The sequence below is a fragment of the Paramisgurnus dabryanus genome, chromosome 8, assembly GCF_030506205.2.
Source record: "Paramisgurnus dabryanus chromosome 8, PD_genome_1.1, whole genome shotgun sequence".
Classification (NCBI taxonomy): Eukaryota; Metazoa; Chordata; class Actinopteri; order Cypriniformes; family Cobitidae; genus Paramisgurnus; species Paramisgurnus dabryanus.
In genome coordinates, this window is record NC_133344.1 from 466,366 (window position 1) to 488,540 (window position 22,175).

The 22,175-nt window shown below is 39.1% G+C and overlaps 4 protein-coding genes and 1 long non-coding RNA gene across 6 annotated transcripts in view; 2 read left to right on the plus strand and 3 right to left on the minus strand.

The window, feature by feature from the left end:
- The window catches only part of LOC135770615 (uncharacterized), a 10,985-nt gene extending 6,771 nt beyond the window's left edge, over positions 1-4,214 (minus strand). Inside the window, exons 1-9 of the mRNA XM_065280254.2 lie at positions 4,035-4,214; positions 3,662-3,779; positions 3,333-3,444; positions 2,894-3,143; positions 1,701-1,793; positions 1,551-1,625; positions 1,218-1,292; positions 981-1,082; positions 1-769 (exon numbers count right to left, since the gene is read on the minus strand). The exon at positions 1-769 is cut by the window's left edge and continues 107 nt beyond it. Of these exons, the coding sequence (XP_065136326.1) occupies positions 1-769; positions 981-1,082; positions 1,218-1,292; positions 1,551-1,625; positions 1,701-1,793; positions 2,894-3,143; positions 3,333-3,444; positions 3,662-3,743 (1,558 nt within the window). The 5' untranslated portion in view covers positions 3,744-3,779; positions 4,035-4,214. The remainder of the gene's footprint in view (positions 770-980; positions 1,083-1,217; positions 1,293-1,550; positions 1,626-1,700; positions 1,794-2,893; positions 3,144-3,332; positions 3,445-3,661; positions 3,780-4,034) is intronic.
- A 650-nt stretch (positions 4,215-4,864) lies between these two features.
- Positions 4,865-8,625, minus strand: socs9 (suppressor of cytokine signaling 9). The gene is made up of 2 exons (XM_065280255.2): positions 8,273-8,625; positions 4,865-7,790 (listed from the first exon to the last, which is right to left on the minus strand). The coding sequence occupies exon 2, from the start codon at positions 7,652-7,654 to the stop codon at positions 6,107-6,109; it is 1,548 nt and encodes a 515-aa protein (XP_065136327.1). The 5' UTR covers positions 7,655-7,790; positions 8,273-8,625; the 3' UTR covers positions 4,865-6,106.
- Positions 8,626-8,750: 125 nt separating this feature from the next.
- Positions 8,751-11,304, plus strand: LOC135770619 (uncharacterized). Of its 2 annotated transcripts, XR_010542726.2 has the most exons (4): positions 8,751-8,976; positions 9,067-9,195; positions 10,585-10,629; positions 10,820-11,304. It is a non-coding gene; the product is annotated as an uncharacterized lncRNA (long non-coding RNA). The 2 variants fall into 2 exon arrangements; XR_010542725.2 differs by having other exon boundaries at positions 8,752-8,976; positions 10,585-11,304.
- Positions 11,305-12,939: 1,635 nt separating this feature from the next.
- On the plus strand, positions 12,940-16,959 carry paf1 (PAF1 homolog, Paf1/RNA polymerase II complex component). Its single transcript, XM_065280256.2, has 14 exons — positions 12,940-13,142; positions 13,416-13,445; positions 13,534-13,626; positions 13,716-13,837; positions 14,183-14,249; positions 14,338-14,439; positions 14,536-14,641; positions 14,724-14,792; positions 14,901-15,004; positions 15,123-15,239; positions 15,320-15,448; positions 15,532-15,637; positions 15,742-15,826; positions 15,920-16,959. Exons 1-14 carry the CDS (start codon positions 13,096-13,098, stop codon positions 16,204-16,206), a joined length of 1,464 nt encoding a protein of 487 aa, XP_065136328.1. The 5' UTR covers positions 12,940-13,095; the 3' UTR covers positions 16,207-16,959.
- On the minus strand, positions 16,240-19,815 carry gmfg (glia maturation factor, gamma). Its single transcript, XM_065280257.2, has 7 exons — positions 19,699-19,815; positions 19,139-19,235; positions 19,008-19,057; positions 18,876-18,927; positions 18,021-18,101; positions 17,840-17,913; positions 16,240-17,713 (listed from the first exon to the last, which is right to left on the minus strand). The coding sequence occupies exons 1-7, from the start codon at positions 19,699-19,701 to the stop codon at positions 17,642-17,644; spliced, it is 429 nt and encodes a 142-aa protein (XP_065136329.1). The 5' UTR covers positions 19,702-19,815; the 3' UTR covers positions 16,240-17,641.
- Between the last annotated feature and the right edge of the window lie 2,360 nt (positions 19,816-22,175).

Sequence of the window (22,175 nt, forward strand, 5' to 3'; positions counted from 1 at the left end):
GGTCAGAATTCATCCCTGAGCTTCTGTGTGACCTCTTCAGATGTTTGCTGTCCGTCTCACGAGGGGAATCGTTGAGGTCTGCTGTGGGTTGATGGTCTAAACACTGAACCTGTGTGTCCTCGTGAGTCTCTTCCATGTGTTCTGATGTGTCCATGTCTGTGTTCCTGCAGTCATCTGTATCACTCTGTTCTTCTTCATCCCTCTCTCCACACTCCTCCTCCACAGATGAAACACTCTTCTCACTGTTTCTCTCATCTTGTTTCTCACTTTCATTCATCTCTTCTCTTCTATGTCTGATCTCATTCCTCATACTATCACCTTTATTTTCTGTCTGTTCGTGTTCATCATCTAATCTTTCTTCTCTGTGATGTCTCTCTACCTCTGACTTCTCTTCTGTCTGATCGCTCTGACTGTATGATCTTTCCCTCTCATCTACTCCCTGTTGTTTCTTATCATCTGATCTCTTCACAATCTGATCTCTCTCATCTGATCTGTCCTCTGTCTGATCTCTCTCAATATCCTCAGGACTGCTGAATCGCTCTATCTGTTCCTCGATCTCTTCTCCATCTCTATCGCTCTTGCCGTTCTCTTCCTCATCTCCACGTTTCAACTCCATCTCCTCTTGTGCACCTTTATTCCTGTCACTCATTTTGTCCTCTCGACCGCCGGACACCGCGGCATCTGGGGTCGGAGGGCAGGAAGAGACACTGCTGTACTCCCTGCTGCCCCCTGGTGGTCCGGAGGGGAGGTGACATCCACGCAAGGAGCCCTTACAGTGAAGGGATGAAGTCAGAGAGAGACAGACAGACAGGGGTTGTGAGGAGACATGCAGATTCCTCACCTCAAACAAACAGCCCAATTATTAATAAGCAAGAGACGCACAGAAAGAGATAAGAGGAACAAAAGAGAGGAATAACATCAGGTTTATTAGTCAGACAGACAGACAGACAGACAGACAGACGGACGGACGCTAACCGTACCTCTGCAGGGGCGTCTAGACTGTGGTCTCTAGATAAAGCCAAGTCTTGTAGCTCAGGTTCTGTTCTTTCTTCAGGAGGAACGGTTTCACTGACCTCACTGTCCTGTCACACACACACACACACACACACACACAAACACACAACCTTCATTTATTTGTGTGTGTAAAACAACCACTTATCTCCATGTCTTTGTAAGGAGACCTGAGGTAAAAGCAGGGAAGGAGCTCTGATGTTTACCTCATATTGAAGACCTCCTAGAGCATCCAAATCCAGATGCAGGTTACGCAGAAGCCCACCTGAGTCCCGCAGCCTCTATACACATACAAGGGCACACATAAACGCACACATAAACACACACACGCATACACATGCACACACACAGATGAGTTTCTGTGGAGGTCTGTGTGTCTCATCTATAAAAAATTAAAAATGGAAATGTACACTGCAAATATTTACTTTCTTACTTAGAATTTACACATATCTAAATCAAGGTGTATATTCTTAAAAACTAAGTAAGAAAGTAATTTTTTGCAGTGTATGTGATGATGGGTTTGTGTTTTATAGACACACCTCTTCCTCCGTCTCTTCCTCAGCACTTTTCTCCTCATTACAGCTCACAACAGCACTGGGGTTCACCAGCACACCCTGATAAACACGCTAAGGATTAATGTCGGTGTATGACTTAACTAAACTAAAGACACATGATTGAGACTGTGTTACCCCTAGAGATGTTTTAAGAGGCTGAAGACTGCCCAAAGATCCTCTGAGAGAACCATCAGACAGACCCCGGATAGGAGCCAAAGGACCTGACAACTAACAGAGAGAGAGAGAGAGAGAGAGAAAGAGACATTACCTAAGAGACAGACAGGGAAAGTAAAATCAACAGAAGTCCACTGATTTTTAAAGATCCAGTAAGATGGCTTTGAAATGTGCTGGAGTCTTATTTATTAAAGGGACAATAAGTAGGATTTACCCCCATCTAGTGGTGAAATTGTATTTTGCATTCAAATGAACAGCACTCTCTAGAGCCTCGCTTTTCCAAATGCGTGTTGCAACTACGGTAGTCGTTATGTAATCGCTGATCTCCTTGTCTGTTTCAGCTGGTTCATGTGTTCTGAATGAAAACGCGTTGTGGAAACGCATTGGTAGGCTAGTGCTTTTTGTCCCTCTCTGCTATTATAGTTTATCAATACGGCGGAACAACATGGAAGCCTCTTTGGACTTACCCGTTCAATGTAAATAAAGAGAAGAAATTCTAAGCTTACAAAGAAAAGTCCGATCACTGGCAGAGGTCATTTGACACCAACGAGGACATATTTATGAATAAAGACATAAAACAATCAAAACCCTACTTACTGGCTACTAATTCATGCTGTGATTTTGGGAAGGTGTTAACAATCAGTCTAAATAAATCGTTTTTGGCATACGTCATTTTTAGCTTTTGGGCGCATCTTCATTTTTATTAAGGATGAGGATCCTACACAAAGTTTTATAAATGAGATTCCTGCTCTGTTCAATGTGTTGATGTTATTTTAACTGACGAGGGAAGTTAGGGCAAGGACACAACAAGCGGTCCCTTAGCCTTTTAAAATAACCAATAGTGTTTAGTTTACCTCACAGCCCGAATCTGATGAGAAGCTGAAGTGATGTTACACAGATCATTGATTGGTATCGGCAGAAGTGAGATACTGTAAGTTTTGAATGCCTATTTCTTCTAAATGTAAATTCTGTACATTAGTTTATATATCTTTAAGATGAATATATTCATACTGAATGACAAAACTTTAAAGATGTTTCCATCATATTTCACCACCGTAAGCTGTCAAAAAGTAAACACATATTTATAAATCTCTGAAAATTGACCGGTCAGAGAAAACTGGTTTGAGAAGTTTGGTGACTTTGATGAGACTCACCACCGGAGCTCTCAAACTCTCCAGATCTTTTTTCTTCTCCTTTTTCTTGTCTTTCTTTTCCTTTTTCTTCTTCTTCTCTTTGTCTTTCTTTCCTGTACCGAGGCCGGAAGCGGCAGGAAGAGTTCTGGCCTGTTGGGCTCGTTCCCTCTCCAGAATCACCAGCTGGCGGTACTGCTCATCACAGGGGTGATCCCAGGTGGACTGACCCGTGGAGAAGTTAAAGTAGTACACTTCACCCGTCACGTCCTGACTAACACACAAACATTCACTCACTTCACATATTCATAGAAAACTTATTTAATGAAAACCGTGTGTGTGTGTGTGTGTGTGCGTGCGTGCGTGCGTGTGTCTGTTTGTCTGTATCATAGGTCCGTATGTTTTTTGTGTGTCTGTTTGTGTGCGTCTGCATGTGTGTGCGTGTCTGTATGTGTGTAGTTACCAGGGTTTCCATTCAGCTGGCAGTGGGGCTACCATCCCCTCTCTGGCCAACCACAGCAGCTCTGGCTCTCGATCGGGATCAATGCCGATCTCGACAGCATACTCGTGGATCTCTGAGAGACATGGAGATAAATGTTTAGACATTTAAAAGATTTGAAACAAACACACTACCACAAAATCTGTAAACTTTACAATAAACTTTAGCTCATTTTGATGTTTGTTTACCATTAGTGTGTGTGTGTGTGTGTGTGTGTGTGTGTGTGTGTGTGTGTGTGTGTGTGTGTGTGTGTGTGTGTGTGTGTGTGTGTGTGTATGTGTGTATGTGTGTACCTTGTTCAGATGGAATGTAGTTTTCATCATAGTCTTCCTCCAGCACCACCTGATCTCCGATGCGCAGCCCCGCGGTTGTCATGGTGACAGCAGATGAAGTGACGCGTCTTTAATTAATCTCAAGAGATAATGTCAAGCTCTGTCAGCAAATTACCATTACTCACAACACAAATCACTGCTTGATATATAAACACATTATAACACATTCAATAAAATTGTATGTACTTCATCTTGTTATTTCTGTTACAAAGCAAAATTAAAAGCTAAATATCAAAAACATGAAAAAAAACAGCACACTGCGAGTACAACATTCAACACAGAATTATTATTTACCAGTTAAACCGATTAGTTTAATCCATACCCGACCTCTTACCTTGCTGTTTCAGAGGTGCAGAGTTTTAAATCATTATTGTAAGGTTATAGATCAGATTAATATGATGAATATTAATCATTATAAAGAATTTCATCAATTGAAAACAGAAAGTTTAAACCTGAAGCGCCGCGTCTCCAACACAGCAACCAGAGACAAACATGGCGGCCGCCGCAGCAGCGCTTCAAAATAAAAGTCACACAGTAAAAGACCTCACGGGGAACAAAATAAAACATCTCGACTTTTCGGGATTGTAGATGATGATAGTCAATTAACTTCAGAGGTGGACACTACTTAAGTATTTTAAATAAATTTTCCAAGCATCTGTGCTTTATCAGTGTTTGTCTTTACTTTACTAAAAAATGTTCACTACATTCTGAAGCATAGAATCATCCTGTGTATTCCTTTAATATTGCATATTTAACTTGATTTAATACATAATTACATAAAAATTGTGTACTTTTACTTTCTTGAGTAAAAGTACAAAAGTACTTTTTACTTAAGTAAACTTAAAAAAATACTAGATCTTTAATGTACTTAAATATTAAATATAAACCAAAAACTTGAAATTATGAAATGTAGTAAAAATTATGATAATTTTTATGATAAGTTTTGAAATGTATGTTTTCTAAAGAAAAACACTGATAAAATACGAATACTTAAAAATGTACTTTTATGTAGAAAGTAAAAATACTTAAGTAGTGTCCTGCTCTGATTAACTTTTAACTTTAGTAGCAATTTGCAATTAAAAGAACCGAGTTTTGTGTGATTAAGTGGTATTTATAAATCCTTTTTTTTTTCATTGAATTATTAAAACTTACAAACACAAAATGTTAACAGTTTGTTAATATGTGCTTTTATTACACCGTACATTGCAATAAAATTATTCACACTTGGTTTTAATATATAAGAAATGCATGTCAGAAACTCTAAGCATGTTAAGCACAGAAAATAAATATCAGTGTAAAAAAAGAGCAATAGGAGATGTTTTGAACAAGTTTATGACATCATGATGGTCCTTCATCTTCTGGAAATCACTTTAAATTGTCAACACTGTCTGCTTACATACAAGCATATGAAGTAGCATCATTTAATTTAAGACTCAGGTATTTTCTTTTCAGTACTTCAATAAACCTGAAATTAGTAGTTTGAATAATTTACATTCTTATTGTGTTTATTACAGTGGAATACAAGATTAATTAAATTGTTGAATTATAAATTAGAAATAAAATATACGGAGTGGAATGAAGTTTCCCTTAAACAGATACTTGATTCATACATACAACTCATCCGTGATGTGCAGTGATAGAAAATAAACCCTAAAGAGTTTAAAGATTTCTGTCATTCTCAAATACAGCCACACTTTCACTGGCACATCACCTCACAACTGAATCAAAGCACTGACATAAGACAATGACCATATAGCAGAAATATCAGTCAGTCTTTAGAGGATAATCTGTGCCAGATCTTTGTGTGTAAGTAAATGTGTGGTTAAACTCAAACATGCATGTCAGAAGTGTATTTTGAGTGATGCAGACATTAGGGCGGAGCTACAGAGGTTGGTCCATGTAAATATTCATAATAGTGCTCTGTTCACACCAGGCAAACTAATCCGGATTCAAACTAATGCTAATGTAGATGCTCTTCACTTCCCTTGATCACAATGCACACAAACAGTCCAGTCCAGATGACCATTAGCACCAGTTTCCAGTGTACTTTAATCCAGCCAAGCCAACTGTGATCACTACAACCATCTGAGTTTGTCTGGAATGTGTGATCCTGCACGGCACAGATGTTAGAAAGAACGATCAAGGTCTGCAGTCTGCTTTTAAAAAGCACGCAATGTGGAAACTCCATCAACCACAGAAGAAACTGAACCTGGTCCAAATGTCACTAAATAAAGGAGAAATGTCGTAGAAAAACAAACTCGGTGCTGTATAAATACTGCAGTGCTGACGTGTCGAACGTAGCATCAGAAAGGCACACACTTATTTGTGTTGAGTTCTCTATAACCAATTCACTTTTGTACCCAGACCATACGCGAGAAACCCGGTCCACCAGGTTCGGGCCATCTCTCATTCCCACCACGTGTCCAGACGCCGAACACGTACGCGCTGCTTGTAGTGGTACTCCTTCAGGTGCTCCTTCAGCGCATTGGGAAGCGTCAGTGCGTTGATGCCGTCGTACGTGGTGCGGCTGCTGATGACGGCGCGACAGATGTGCTGCAGGCTAAAGGGCTGCGTCCGGTGGATGGGGTTCGACAGCAGCGGCTCGAAGAACATGCAGGAATTGGGATCCTTGTAGTGCTCGAGGAGGCCCGTGACGGTCGGCGCGTGGAACACGCTGGGGTCGTGCACGTCGAAGCTGAAGTTGTGGTTCCACTGCTCGATGCGCGCGTGCAGCGAGCGGCCGTATCGCCGGAAGCTGACGGAGAACAGGTAGTCCTCCTGCGCGGAGTCGCGGAGCAGAAACGTGCCTTCGGGTTTGCCCTCCAGCAACGTCTCGGCCTGGTACCGATCCATGACGCCCCAGTAACAGGGCAGGTTCGTGATTCGGAGCAGGTCGGGCACCAAACAGTGGATGTAATCGATTTGCGTGTGTACGCGATGCTGTCCGTCTTGTGATTTGGGACTGTCCATTTGAACTAAAGGGGCCCCGGTCAGAGAACAGGCGGAGGGCGACGCAGCACCTGCGCCCAGCTCGACGTCGGCCGAGGCACCGGACGATGCGGCGACCTCATCCAAGGTGTCCAAGCAACTCTGCAGCAGCAGCTGGTGGAGCGTCGCCCGCTCATCTCCGGCCAACTCGTTCATTCCGTGCGCCAATTTGGGTCCCAGTTTATACAGGGGGTTGATCTGGGCAGTCACCTCAAACGTGTGGATCTGGGCGTTGGGCGGCGGCTCCACGCCCTGTTCGATGCTTATTCTCCTTCTCTCACGCAAACGATCCTCCTCGTCCTCCACAGGGGTGGCGGCGGCAACGACGACCGTCGAGGTGCTGGTCGATCCGCTTAAGGGTTCCAGGATGGGCGCTTGAGAAAGGGGAGCCGTGTGCTGCTTGATGAGGTACCACTTCTGGGCCAGGTCGGAGCCGGCTGGGAACGGACAGCTGTCCAGCATCAGCTCGCTCAGGTGAATCTTACGTCTGGATGCCGAGGCCGAAGATGAGGCCGTCGCTGAGACAGGCTGAGACAGGCCCTGGCTGTTGCTCTTAATCGGAAAACACTGTCCTACCGCATCCTGGATTTTCTGCCGAAGTGTACGCCCGCTACCAGAGGGTTTGTTCTCTGTGTCACAGCCGAGGTCGGCGGAGGGTGAGCCGAACGACAGTTTGGCGGATAAAGATCCGGATGATCCCAGGAGCTGCCACCTCCTGCGTTCCCTCACAGGAGAGGAAGAGTCACCTGATTCGTGTAGACCGCTCAGTAAATCTCCGTACTCGAAGCCGTCGCTCATGGGTCGCTCGGAGGCGGGGTCCCGTGACGGGTGGCTTTTCTTTTTACCCCTCGCCCCCTTCCTCCTTCCCCCGTCTCTTCTCTCCTCGGACCGGCTCTGACGCACTTTAGGACGAGCGCCACGCTCTCTCTCTTTCCCACGATCCCCTGTTTCCTCAGGCAGAGACATGACGGCTGCGGGGGGAAATTCAGCAGCGATCCAGTGTTCAAAAGAAACGATGAATCAAACCTAGAGTCATTTGACATTTATTGAAGATTTTCCATCCATACATGAGAGATAATCACACACAGATCATGATGTCAATCTACAGAGAGAACACACAGAGTCAGATCAGACTAAGAACAACCTGTCACAGAGATTTATAGATTGATCATCATTTAGTTGACTGCCATTGTGTTATATCTGTTGATGCATTACATCATGTATTAGTTATACACGTGTTGTGGGTTCAATCATACTTGTACAATAAACTTAAACGAACTTGCAACTAAAACAACATAACACTATCTAATTAAAGATCATAAAAATATAAATTAATATTGAGTTTACTGGCTAAAAGTTTACATCAGGTCAGAGAGATGAGAGAGATCTGAGACATATGGGAGGTCTGAAGTAAAGTTACAGTATCGTACAGTAAAGCCACGCGACTTTATAAAAAACACTTTAATATGAACACCTCCAAAACACTGTGGTAAATGTGATAAACCCTAACACGTCACCCTGTTTTGTGGTAGTTTTGTTATTAAATTCAAGACAGAAGAGCGAGAATCATGAAAGACGACCCACCTGAACGCGCCCTACGCGCGCTCCCGCTGCTCTGCGTCGCTAAATAATAACTTAATCAATAAACTCGTGTGAACAAAATTAATTTAACATTTCAACTTTTATAAATAAAATCACTTTAAACTGAAGCTAATCCTCACAAAGCAGCGCTTCTGTAGCGTTTACATCATTTCCTCTATAGACAAATACACTTCCGGGTAAAAAAAAATCGTTTTTGAAAAATCGTGTTTAAAGCGTGAACTATTGCTACGTGACTTGTATTATTACATATTGTATATAAACTTTGTATTTAATTTTGAAAAAAATAATTATAAATCTCCATATTGTGATTTCAAATTGTTACTTTAATTTGGACAAAGAACGACTAGTTTTACTTACTATATATGTATATTAATTCAAAATGTATATTATTCAAAAGTTCGGGGAATTTAAAAAGTTTTCTGCATTAAATATTAATTTCATGACATTTTAAAGGGACTTTTATTACAGATGTCGCTGACATTATTTTGAAATATGTCCGGAAGTGAAGCTGCGCGTGATCTTGCATTGTTATTGAATTCGTTGAGTTTGTAAAAACAGTAATTTTTCCGTCATCATAGATTCACTAATTAAAGTTTCGGTTGTTGCGAATGTGTACGGATACGCGCACAGGCTCGTGATCGATATTCATCTTTGACAGTTTGTTGTTGTCCTCAGTCGATCAACAGGTCTGTCTGTCAATCATCTTATTAACCTCTGACCACTCTGGGTGTGTGTGTTTGTGTGTGTGATGATGTTGTTGTTTGTGTATCAGTCAGGATGTTGTGCGAGCTGCTTCTCTCTTCTATCTGGCTTCTCTTTGTGATCTTCTGGTTGGAGACCATCAGTGTTTGGCTCTTCGTGTGTCTCTACTATCAGGACAGAGTTTTCTATCACTGGGGTTCTGGGTGAGTGAAGCACGAGCTGTCATTAACAGAGGAGCAGATATTTAAAGGGGACATATTATATGAGATTTTTTAAAGATGTCTAATAAATCTTTGGTGTCCCCGGAGTATGAGTTTCATTTATTATAACATTGCCACTTTGTAGGTGTGAGCGAAAATGTGCCGCTTTTGGGTGTGTCCTTTAAAATGCAAATGAGCTGATCCCCTTCTGACATCCGAAGGGGAACCACATTTCAATGAGCTATTTTTTCACATGTTTGCAGAGAATGATTTACCAAAACTAAAGCTAGGGCAACACTAAAAGATTTCTTAGAGGGGGAAAATCGGCCCAAATTCAGCCCGATTATCTTGTGGTGTGTACCCAGCTTAAGTTACTGGGTTAATCTTTTTCACATTTTCTAGGTCAGTGGTTTTCAAACTGGGGGCCGGGGACCCCAGGGGGGCTGCGAGATAGTGCCAGGGGGGCCCCAGTTTTAAGACATTTTATGAAATACATTAATTTATCATGAATTCTGTATGATTAAACCTAAAAAAAATAAGGCTACTAACCAAAAGCACTACTTTTTTGTATAATTTAATGTTTATTTTATTAAAATGTTGAGTTTTAGAACAGTTTTTTGTCACAAATTTTCTTTGGGGGGCCGCGAAGGAATGCATCGTACACAAGGGGGGCCGCGAAGGAATGCATCGTACACAAGGGGGGCTACACGCTGAAAAAGTTTGGGAACCACTGTTCTTGGTTAATAGAAACACAGGGGACCCTAGCCCTTAATCATAGAAAAAGTCAGATTTTCATGTCCCCTTTAACATGGACTATACAACATATAACCTCCACCCATATTTACACACATACAGTACTGTGCAAGTAGGGTTAACTCCACTTCCACTTGAGCAAAAGCGGGCAGCTGCAGGATCTTTTAAACCTAAATGAAATTAAATCCTAATTTCTAATTCTAATCCAATGACTTCAGGACTTCAGTCTCCTCAAAAAAGCTCAAGATGTGTTCAGTGCCGAGAGAGGTCAACACTAAATACAGACTGATGCTGAAGACATTTACTTCTGAAAATTGTTTTGTTTTTAATTTTGTTTACATATTTCCTGTTTGTATCTTAATAAAAAGAGTGTAAAATAAATATGGATGGACATTAAAACTTTGCTTAATATGGTGTTTGTGCGATATATAGTGTCTATTATGTAAACTGTATATATTATATACTGTCTGTATGTATCCACCTATTTTTCTTTTAAATGTATATCCCTGTGTTTTTTATTACTACTATCACTTGTTTTTATTACTGCTGTGATTCATCTAGGGATTAATAAAGTCTTATCTTATCTAATAAACGGCTGTGTTGCTTCTGATAATAAAACTGCTTGTTGTTGTTTTGCAGGGATTTGTCAGATGAGCCCGGTCTCTTCCTCTATGTGCTGAACAGGTGATCTTCAGTTCTTATAAGAACAGTAGGGTTTTATATGAATGCCCTGGCTCAAATTCAGATTAGATCTTACTTCATCTACTTCAGTCCTCTTTAAGACACCTAAACCCTTTTTGGACCAAGAGGTAAACCAAATGAAAAACGACTGGGTCCGTTTTTTTTACCTTTGATGTTTTATGTTCTGGCACAGAGTTGATTTCTCTACACAAACATGAGCATGTGAAGGCATCAAGTGGAAGTATTAGACTGAAACTGAAGCAAGAAGATGTCCATGAATCAAAGGGTCAGAGGTCATAGTGATGTCACTTTTCTGAAACCCTTGTGGAGCAAGAGCTGAACCGTCTGAGAGTGTGTAAACTGCCTTTAAATGGATTTAACTCAGCTATATTCAGCTGTTTTATTTGAATCTTTTTCAAGACTGATAATGTTTCTACACAACATATTTGACAAACATTGTTTCACTTTGGAACATAATTTGTATTTTTAAGGCAACATAATGAAAAAGAGTTCAACTTCATTCATAAGATGATTGATTTCTAAACACCATCAGTCATGATCTTACTGATGTGTGCTGTTTAAAAGACTATAAGATTGGCAGATGGCCTTTTTTCTAAATATGTTTTACTATTTTTGTACTTTTTCTGTTATTTTCCAATAAATAAATAAAGCTGGTGATTTTGTTTCTGAAGATCTTTAGCGTCAGTTCCAAAAACTATAGTTATAACAACTGGCAATAAATCTTTATTTTTAAGAAATTGGTTTAAAAGGGATATTAATTATCTTATGAATATGTTTGATAATTATGGGAATCTTTTACCGTATGAACAATTTATGCAAATCCACAATTTCCCTGTGCATTTCAAGGAATTTAATTCAGTCAGTAAAGCTATTCCTCTTACTCTTATTCATCTTGTTAAAAGTCATGTTCTCTATAACTCTAAAGTGACAATAAAACCAAAATTAATTTTAAATGGCCTTCTACTGACTGATAAAAAAGCAATAACAAACATATCTGCACTATATATTACAAAATCAAAATAAATTAATACCCAGAGGAAAATTATTTTGGTACTCTATTATCGAGAATATTAATTGGAAAACAGCTTGGTTAATTCCCTTTAAATATTGTATCAATAACAAAACTAAAGAAATACATTTTAAAGTTTTGCATACCATTTACCCTGTTAAGTCAATAATTTCAAGATATTCTGATATTGAAGTGTTAACACATGTATTTTTTTATTGTAACATTACCCAAGTGTTTTAAAAAGAATTGGCAACCTTTATTTTTAGTAAAGTAAAGGATACATTTTTTTTTCTCTAAAGGATATCATTGTACACTATGAAAACAATGCTAACAAAGATCTTGAGTATATCGTTAATTTATTCATATTGCAGGCTAAATTCTATATACATAAACAAAAATATTTAAATTCATCCCCAATATTCAAGGTGTTTTTAGCTGAATTCTAATGTTTTATCTCTTCTCTAAAATTGTTAAAAAACAAAAAGTCATTAACATGTTTAAAGCACTATGATATTATTTTCAAATGCCCGATGTCCAATTAACACCATACTTTGTTTTGAATAAAATGTATGCTATGCTCTTTCTCCGTATATTTTTCTACTCAATAAAAAACAAACAAACAAAAAAACTCCTTTACACTTGCCACACTGTACTCACACACAGACATTGGGGCGAATACCAATCGGAAGTGATCATCCCTATTCCCTTCGAAGATCCAAGTTCTTAATGTGTGCATTCTGGAGGAATTTAAATTCTGGAACATTTTTTTTTTTTTATGCAATTGTGTTTCATAGTGTGGCCGATTAAAATACACTTGGCGAATACAGCAGAACAACGTCGTTTCCTCTTTGTCTGAGGCGAATGTTTATGTCCCCTTCGATGGTGCAAAAATGCCATTTTGAATTCGCCCTTAATGTGCTTGACTTCGTGCGGCACCACAAGAACAGAGACAGGACATGATATCAAAGTACCGCGAGAGCGATTCGAGAAATCATACGGATAAGTCTGATTCAAATTGTTCTCGCGATACTTCAACGTCATCCCCGTCGGATTTTGAGACGCTGCGTGAGAAGCTGCTTTAAGGTCTGTTGACGATGTACATTGTACTGCCGAAAAAAGAACCCCTGTCAGATGCCTCCCCTCAATTCCTAATATGATTCTGATAAGGATTATGTGCTTACAATTTATTCAGGATTGATTTGATCTGAAGAATGAAAGAAAACCATAAAAGTCGTCAAATATAATACAGACTCTTGTGTTTGAGTCAGGCACTGATCGAGGCTACTCCGCGCGGGGTCCTGCAGTACGGGCTGAATGTCCTGTACGGGCTGCTGTTGATTTTTCTGTCGTTACGCTCGTTGTAGTTGTTTAGTTAACTAATTTCCCCCGCGGTCGCTATTTAATCTTTACTTTTTTAGAAGAAACGCGTTTATTTCTCGATGGCTCCCACGATACAAACACAGGCGCAGCGCGAGGACGGACACAGGTAAGAAAATGAACAGCACATGAAACACAATAATAACATTAATTTACATACAAATATGCAGCATAGCAAAAATTGAACAACAACATCATCATTATTATGATAGTTGTTATTATTATTATCACTCGATAGCAAAACTGGCTTTATATTTACGCGGTTTATCAAACACGCATGGATATATTGATGTGATACATCATTATTGTGTTGATGTGATTATGACAGGTTGTGTATATGTGTGTGTGAATGCTTCACTGATGTGTGTTGTGGTTTCTGCAGGAGTTCAGCACACAGGAGCGTCCCAGAGAGGTAGGGATGACGTCACGAACCCTAACATTAATTTATTCAACAGAGATTTTCTTCATTGTGTGTTAATTGTGAGTGTGTTGTGCTGCAGGTCTGGTGTCGTGTGCAGAGTGAAATATGGAAATAGTCTCCCAGATATCCCGTTTGATCCAAAGTTCATCACCTATCCGTTTGACCAGCACAGGTACAGATCTGAGATCAGGCTGATGTTTGTGTCTTCATCCATCCATATGCTTCTATAACCCGCGTGAAATATTTCTGTGTATGTTGCAGGTTTGTGCAGTACAAAGCCACTTCATTAGAGAAACAACACAAACATGAACTGCTAACAGAACCGGACCTGAGCGTCACAATCGACCTCATTAATCCTGATACGTATCGCATAGACCCTAACAGTAAGAACACACACATGAATTATGTATTAATGAAGCTTACAGTGTGTGTCCAGTAGGGTTGCAAAGTGGCAGAAAATACATTTTTGGAAATTTTTTGGAAACTTTCAATAGGAACATGGGTAGTAATTCTACTGAAATTGCATTAAATCTTGTTGTTCTAAACAAAATTGTGCTTCAAGATTTTTTAACTACATTTAAGTTCCCTTTTATAGGCAACTCTTCATTTTTTTTTTCAAATTCCCATTTATTCCTGTTAATTCCCATGGAAAGTTCCAGCCTTAAAAATTCCCATAATTTTGCAAACTTGGTTTCCAGTCAGCTCAACCATCTGTGTTTGTGTTTCAGTCATTCTGGACATTGCTGATGAGAAACTATTAGAGGAAGATATTCAGGCTCCATCAAGCTCAAAGAGGTACATAAGGAATTTCATTCTGTAACCTCTGACCTTTGACCCCAGTGCTACTACTGACAAAGGTGTGTGTATGTATGTTTGTGTGTAGGTCACAGCAGCATGCAAAGGTGGTGCCGTGGATGAGAAAGACAGAGTACATTTCCACAGAGTTCAACAGATACGGCATCTCCAATGAGAAGGTGGAAGTCAAGTGAGTGAGACGCATCAGAAACCTGTCGCCCTGACGCATCAGAAACCTGTCACATCAGAAAGAGTGTGTTCTCATGTGACCTGTGTTTGTGTTTAGGATCGGCGTGTCGGTGAAACAGCAGTTCACAGAAGAGGAGATCTATAAAGACAGAGACAGTCAGATTGCAGCTATTGAGAAGACATTTGAAGACGCTCAGAAATCGGTCAGCACAGCTCTGATTAAATCTCATTATGCACACGTCGTGTAAGCAATCTCATAATGTGATTGGTGTTTGTTTCTTTCAGATTGCTCAGCATTACAGTAAACCCAGAGTCACACCGGTGGAGGTGCTGCCTGTCTTCCCAGACTTCAAGGTTAAACGCGCACACACATAAACACATTCACGCCAGCCATACACACACACACACACACACACACAATGTTCTCACCTGTCTCACTTTCTGTCTGTCTGATGATTCCAGATGTGGATTAATCCATGCGCTCAAGTCATCTTTGATTCAGATCCAGCACCTAAAGATGTTCCTGGAGGTGCAGCAGTGGATATGATGTCACAGGCCATGATCAGGTGTTTGTTTGATTCTTCTCATTTATTCTGACTCTGATGGACTAACTGCTACTGTTTTGTTTTCTTAATATAACTCTCTTCATGAACACTTGGATTAACTCATGTCATGTACACGCAGGGGTATGATGGATGAAGAGGGGAATCAGTTTGTGGCGTACTTCCTGCCGAACGAGGACACGATGCGCAAACGCAAGAGAGATGTAGATGAAGACCTTGAATACATGCCTGATGAAGTGTAAGATGGATCTACACACATACAGACAATCATAATCTCACACTCGGGTGTCTGACACTTGTGTGTGTGTTTGTGTGCAGGTACGATTATAAGATTGCTCGCGAGTACAACTGGAATGTGAAGAACAAGGCCAGTAAAGGTTACGAGGAGAATTACTTCTTCATCTTTAGAGACGCAGATGGAGTTTATTATAATGAGCTGGAGACCAGGTAACCAATCATCACCCACCCCGAACAAAATCAACCATTTGCTAAATACAGCTTTAATAACCTCTCATGTGTGTTTGTTTTAGGGTGCGTCTGAGCAAGAGGCGAGCAAAGGCAGGTGCCCAGTCCTCCACAAACGCTGTGTTGGTGTGTAAACACAGAGACATGAACGACAAAGAGCTGGAAGCTCAGGTCAGTTTATTGATCAGATTCTGATGAAGTATTTTATTATTTAGTGGTGTGTTACGTCTATCTAAACACAATCACTGATTTGATTTGATGTGTGTGATGTACAGGATGCCCGTAAGGCTCAGCTGGAGAATCATGAACCAGAGGATGAAGAGGAGGAGCTGGACATTGACAAAGACATGCAGGACTCTGGTAACATCATCATCATCATCCTCATTACATCAGCACAACACCTGCATATGTTTGTACGCGTGTTGTTAATATGTATCATTAATGTGTGTTCAGGTGATGAGAAAGAGAAAGCGAGTGAGTCTGAGAACTCTGAAAGTGAGTCTGAGCATGAGGATGAGGAGCGGCCGGCAGATGAGGAAGAGGAGCGGCGTGAGAGGAAGAGCAGCAGCAGTGAGAGCGGAGAGGACCGGCAGGCTCGTGATGAAGAAGAGATCTTCGGTAGCGATGATGACAGTGAGGATGATGATGATGGTGGGCGAGCAAGAAGCAACAGTAGCAGCGTTCAGCAGAGCGGCAGTGAGGGAGCGTCAGACTCCAGCGATGGCAGCGACAGCGAATGAAACATTGACACGTCACACATAACCCCGCCCACCTCTTTCTTTCTTTCTCTGTTAGTTAGGTGCTGAATAGTTGTTGTCTCACCAACCAGGATTTTTTCCCCCTGATACTTCAGCTTTTCTGTCCGTTTTTGTTTTATTTTATTTTTTTTCGTTATCGCGTCACTTTTCTTTGTATTCCCTCACTGTTTTAAGGGTGAATTACATCAAAACATCTCCAGGTCACTATTTACCCTAAAAAAAATGAAAACGGAAATAGAAATGATATTTTGCATAAAGAAGATGAAAGCTATTTTCGGAATGTTAAATATACCTCCACTGAAATGATATTGATGCAAAGATTCTGTATGCCAGATGATTGTGTTTTATAAGTAACTGCAGTGAACACTACTATGATGGAAAATTAACAGAATAACAGTTTAAAATCACACACAATAGTCAAAAAACTAATAATACCACGGTGCAATAAAATCATGATGTAAGAATAGGTCAGATTTCATTTATTTTCAATGTTGTTTTTTTGGGGTGAATCCATGACTGGTTTTGTGATCTTCATCAGATATGGACAGAAAGAAGTTAAGGGTGTAGGAGTTGATGTGAAATATTTAGTTTGACGCACTGAATTTTGTCATTGTGTCTGATAAAGTGTTTATTGTTTTTGCATTATGGATGCAAATGATTCTTATACTTTTTTATGTCTTGTTTTTCTCCCATTTTACTGTATAAACATTGTAAATAAACAATGATTTTGTGAAATATGACTGCATTTTGACTGAGGAGCATTCACATGGCCTCGTTTAGGTATCATACATAGTTTTAATGCTATTGTATTGGTTTATAAAATATCAAAGCATTTATTAATACATAGCAAACACATTTTCAGGAAAAATGTCAAAAGAACGAACTAGTGAACATGAAATCATATGAAGTATAATATTTTTATAACTATGATGAAATATTTTAACTACACACACTTGAGTACCAAATATTTTGGGTAACACTTTATAATAAGGGTCCATGAATCATAATGAACTTAATCATAAATGTATTTTAACTTAAACATGAACTAATGCTGAGTTAAGGCATGCACTATCATAAACTAACATGACTTTGTTTTTAGTAGTTAATGTATTAATTAATTAACAATTAATTATATGTAAAATGTTGTAGTTAATGATGATGACTTAGTTTATGATCAGTACATGCATTAACTCAGCATTAGTTCATATTTAAGTAAGAATTAATTGAAATATTAGTTCATCATGATTCATGAACCCCCTTAAGTGTTTACACTGCAACTTTAGATTGTTTTGTAAATACTATGTGTAATAAAAGAATAAGACCTGTTGAAGTTTATTCTGATAATAATCTTACAACATAAAGACATGTTTAAACTCTGATCTATGCTTCATTTTAAAATCACTTCATGATGCTGTTTTCAGCGGAAAAATGACAATTTCTCCTTCAGCCAATCCTCTGTCAGGTCATCTGGATTACGAACCTCAAAAATCTGCAGAAGAGTTTGCAGTAAGAACTTGAGATTTTTGAGATATTGATGATTGCTGATAGTAAATAATCATTAAACTCTGTCTTCTGTATGAAAAAAGACATCAGACTCAAAGAATCATTGAGTTACCTTAGTGAGATCTGCTGACTGCACGAGTCTGTTCTTACTCCCCGCGTACATCATCTGTTGCTCTGGTTTACAGCCTGTTAGAAGAGATACACATAACACCTCAAATAAACAACACCTGAGAAACTTTTGTATGTGCTAAAGCAGCTCTCAGATCAGTGGAAATGTTTCTGTTTCCACTTACCCACAGGACTGGAGAAGATGAAACAGAGAGGGTATGAGACCCTGCCGTCCCCGTGGGTCAGTTTATAACTGTAAACTATAAATGTGCACACATGACTTAAGGAAATCAAACAGATACTGACCATCATCATCATCACCGCGGTGAAAACATTTTTACATTCTAACAGAGTAAAGTTCTAAGAGCGTTCCTTTAAAGTTCCCAAAATCAAAAGTTCACAGTTTTTTTATGTTTTAAAAATGTTTCTTGGTTGTCTGATCCTTGTTACATTATATCATTTAAAACAGTTGTTTTCTATATTGACTTTTCAGCTTGTAATTATTTCAAAACTGTTATAAAACATTATTTCTATATGTTCTGTAAAAATATTGCTGTAGAAAACACAATTCATGTAAGGTTGATGTTTTGTGTCGTTCAAGTGACCGTTATGGTGATCAGTGTTTGTTTTAGTTGGACAAATTGCTTGCTAGTTTTTTTGTTTTTCCCTGTTGGCATTAACTTTGTGTGTATAAAACACATTTGTTGCGGTATTGTAAAGTTAAAAGTGCTATTTTGTGGTACTTTGTACATAATGGTAGAGATCATCATCAATTTTTTGATTTACTCACTTATCAGAAGTTTCTTTTGTCAAAATGAGATCCAGCACTCTCACAGCAGTTTGTCAATGAGGATTTTCATGGCTAATAATAAACCATTGCATAATAAAAGATGCACAAACGTCAAAAATCAGAGTATGAATCTGTGAAGATTGGGAACTTTCAATGAATCCTCTTAAAACATTTCTATGTTGGGTAAAAGGCAGTAGGATGTAGATCTTATATCATGCTCAGACTATGATGTAATCTTTGCTGTGAGGATATCGAGGTTGACGTTCTGGAAGTTCCTCCCTGATCGCATCCAGAGAAATATCCTAAAGCACAACAAAGAAGACAGAGGTTAATGAAGACTCTTGACCTTTAACCTCCAGAGCTTCACGTACCTGACACTGACCTCATACTCTTCCTCCATAACCACCAGCTGTTTCTCCATGTCAATCTTAACTAAACACAGAGACACAGTTTATTACATTACACTAACTAACATGACAGATAAACCTCATAGAGTAAACGTATCCTCCTCACTCAGAATGGCTGCGTTCGTTGTTTCCTTACGAAAACGAAACTTCTTCAGTTTCTCCTGCAGAACTGCATCCACCTCACACACGACTAAAGAACTCGACTGAAGAAAAACGACAAGAAAGTTTGAAATTACAAGCAGCTTTATCACACCTGAATGAACAAATCACAAAGATAAGTGATTGATGGAGAAACATCTAACAGGTCAGGACTCAATAAGATCTTTGACCTAAACTTTAAGATCTGCTAACAGGTGCACGGGTGTCCTCTTCTGTGAAGATCAACTGACTACATTTACAATATAAGGATGTTTTCTGTAAAACTGCACAATGTGAAAGTCAAATAGAAATAAAACTGTAATCTTATAAATGTGTTTAATGTGTTTAAACATTGAGGGCAGGAAATGTTGAAATTCTCAGCTTCCTGTTTCAACGAAAGTAAAAACCGAACTCACATCACGACATAAAAACACATTACATATGTTTACATGTCGGCAGCTCTGACATTCAATCTTAAGATTAATAAAGTGAAATATTAGTTCATGAAGTTGAATCAAACGGTCTTACCATCCTGCAAGGTGTGTGCTGTCTGTGTCTCTGTGCTGTCTGTGTCTCTGTGCTGTCCGTGTGTCTGTGCTGTCTGTGTCTCTGTGGGTCATGTGACAGGATGCAAATTGAGAGCAATGTTGCTCAGACTCACTCAGCATAGACGTGTCTTTCTTAAATGTTATAAACTAAAGAAGAAGTCATCTGTGTTCATGTGACAGAGACAGAGATGCTTCTTCTTCACTGTGATCAATATAAAGAGCAGAGACAGAAACAGCTGCTGCTAGATTCACATCACCAGTAACTAGAGATGCAAAGGGGAAAAACTGGAAACTTTCAATGGGGAAAAAAAGGGGGAAACTTTCAATTGGAATTTAATCTAGGGATTACGGAAACTTAAAAGGTATTTGTTGGAATTTATGGGAATTATTTTTAAATTTAGGGACATGTATATCATATACAAACATAAAAAAACATTTAGTTTAGTCATACGCAGACATGCATGCAAGGTAATACACATTTTGAAAAATACTGAAACTTATGCTCATCAAGCCACAGATTTTTTATTTTTTATTAAATTAATATTAGAATGATTTCTGAATATTTTGTGAACAAATAAATGAAGGCTTGATAAGAGATCCTTTTTTAAAGGTGCAGTGTGTAAATTTTAGCGGCTTCTAGTTGTAAGGTTGAAAATTGCAGCCAACGGCTCAGTCCACTGCTAACCCCTCGCTTTTAAGCAACACTATGTAGTTTTTTTACCTTTAAATAATGTCTCTAAAATTATTACAGTGATAGAATAACTTTTAACTGGACAAATTGTACTGTTGCTGCAACCTGAGCAGCCTCCTAGCTGCTACAAGCACACTCTGAGCCCCACCCCTCCCCCTGCCTGCATAAGAGTGTCTGATACCAGGCACTGTTGCGCTTTTCAACCACATGGGGGAGCTGTAAGTCATTTTTACATGGAAACTACATAGTGTTGCTTTAAAACGCACAGATAAGCTACGGTAGCCGCGACCAGAAAAACATTTCATTGATGAAGACAACTTAGTAAAAAAGTTTTTCCGTTAAGGGCTTCTGTAGAAACATGGCGGCACAAAATGGTGACTTCCACGTTGGGGGACCCTCGGTGTATTTAGATAAAAACATCTTATTCTAAGGTAATAAAAACATTAAGATTCATTATAAAAAGGTCTTTATACACCCCTGATAATATAGTTTTGTATATTATTTTGCATTTCTGTCAACAGATCATTCTAAAAATTACACACTGCAGCTTTAAAGCCCGTAAATCAGATATCTTAGTGTAAGCTAGCACTATTTCTTTAAACATTTATGAGGCTATCAGCTGTGATGATCTTTCTTCTACATTCTGCGAGACAGTTTTCAGTTATCATACAGAATTACTGTAACACCCAAAATTTGGACACATTACTATTTTCAATGTGTTAAACCTGCAGTGTGTAAATTTTAGAAGGACCTCTTGACAGAAATGCAAAATATTATACAAAACTATATGACCAGGGGTGTATAAAGACCTTTTTATAATGAACCGTTATGTTTTTATTACCTTAGAACAGGGGTTCCCAAACTTTTTTTCCTGCGCACCCCCTTCTATGTCCCAACTGGGTTGGCGCACCCCCAATCCCCATTTAAAAAAAAATCCAAAAAAGCTTTATTTTCTCACCATAAATACTCATGTTTAATCATGCGCAAATAACCAAGGGCCCGGTTGCACTAGCCGGACGTTAAGAAGTTGGGTGTAATAGTCCTACGTCGGGCTTAGCTACGTCCAACATTGTGAAAAATATTTACGCCTATTGCACCATCTGAAACTACGCTCAGCATAGATGATGCGCGCCCCAGTGTATGCGTTTAACCACTGTGATATTTAGACGCCATTCGAGTTTACTATGGTAAAAAACGTATACTTACTGCCGTCAGCTAATAGATGACATATGAAAGGTTTCCTCATGTTTACCAGTGCGTCACGTGCAGACCCATCAAACACATTAACGAAAGCCTTTACTGTTCGCACAAAAGGTGTATAATAGTTTGCAGATTCATTATAACAGCTCAAGTTTCAAACAAAATTAAATGAAAGCTTTTAATAAGTTCTCTACAGTAAGTATTTATGTATTTTATTATATAATTCATTGGCGGTCTCTTTACCATGCATGAAAACACATTGCTCGCGTATCCTCTGCCCATGTCTCGTCACATTTCATTATTTCTATTTTTGCCATAAAAAAGTCTCTCTCTCTTGGTCCCTCTCCTCCTTCGTGACTAACAACTTTATCATAAGACGTCCCACATGACAGTTTCCCTGATTTCAGTCAGTTAAGCATATTTATAATATATATGGAATGAATGAAACGAGTTGGCACGCATATAGCGGCTGCAGTGCATAACAGAAGAGCAGTGCGTAGAAAAAGACAGCAGCTGTCTTCTACGTTTCTATCAAAAACTAATTAATTATAGTTTTTTATTTAAAA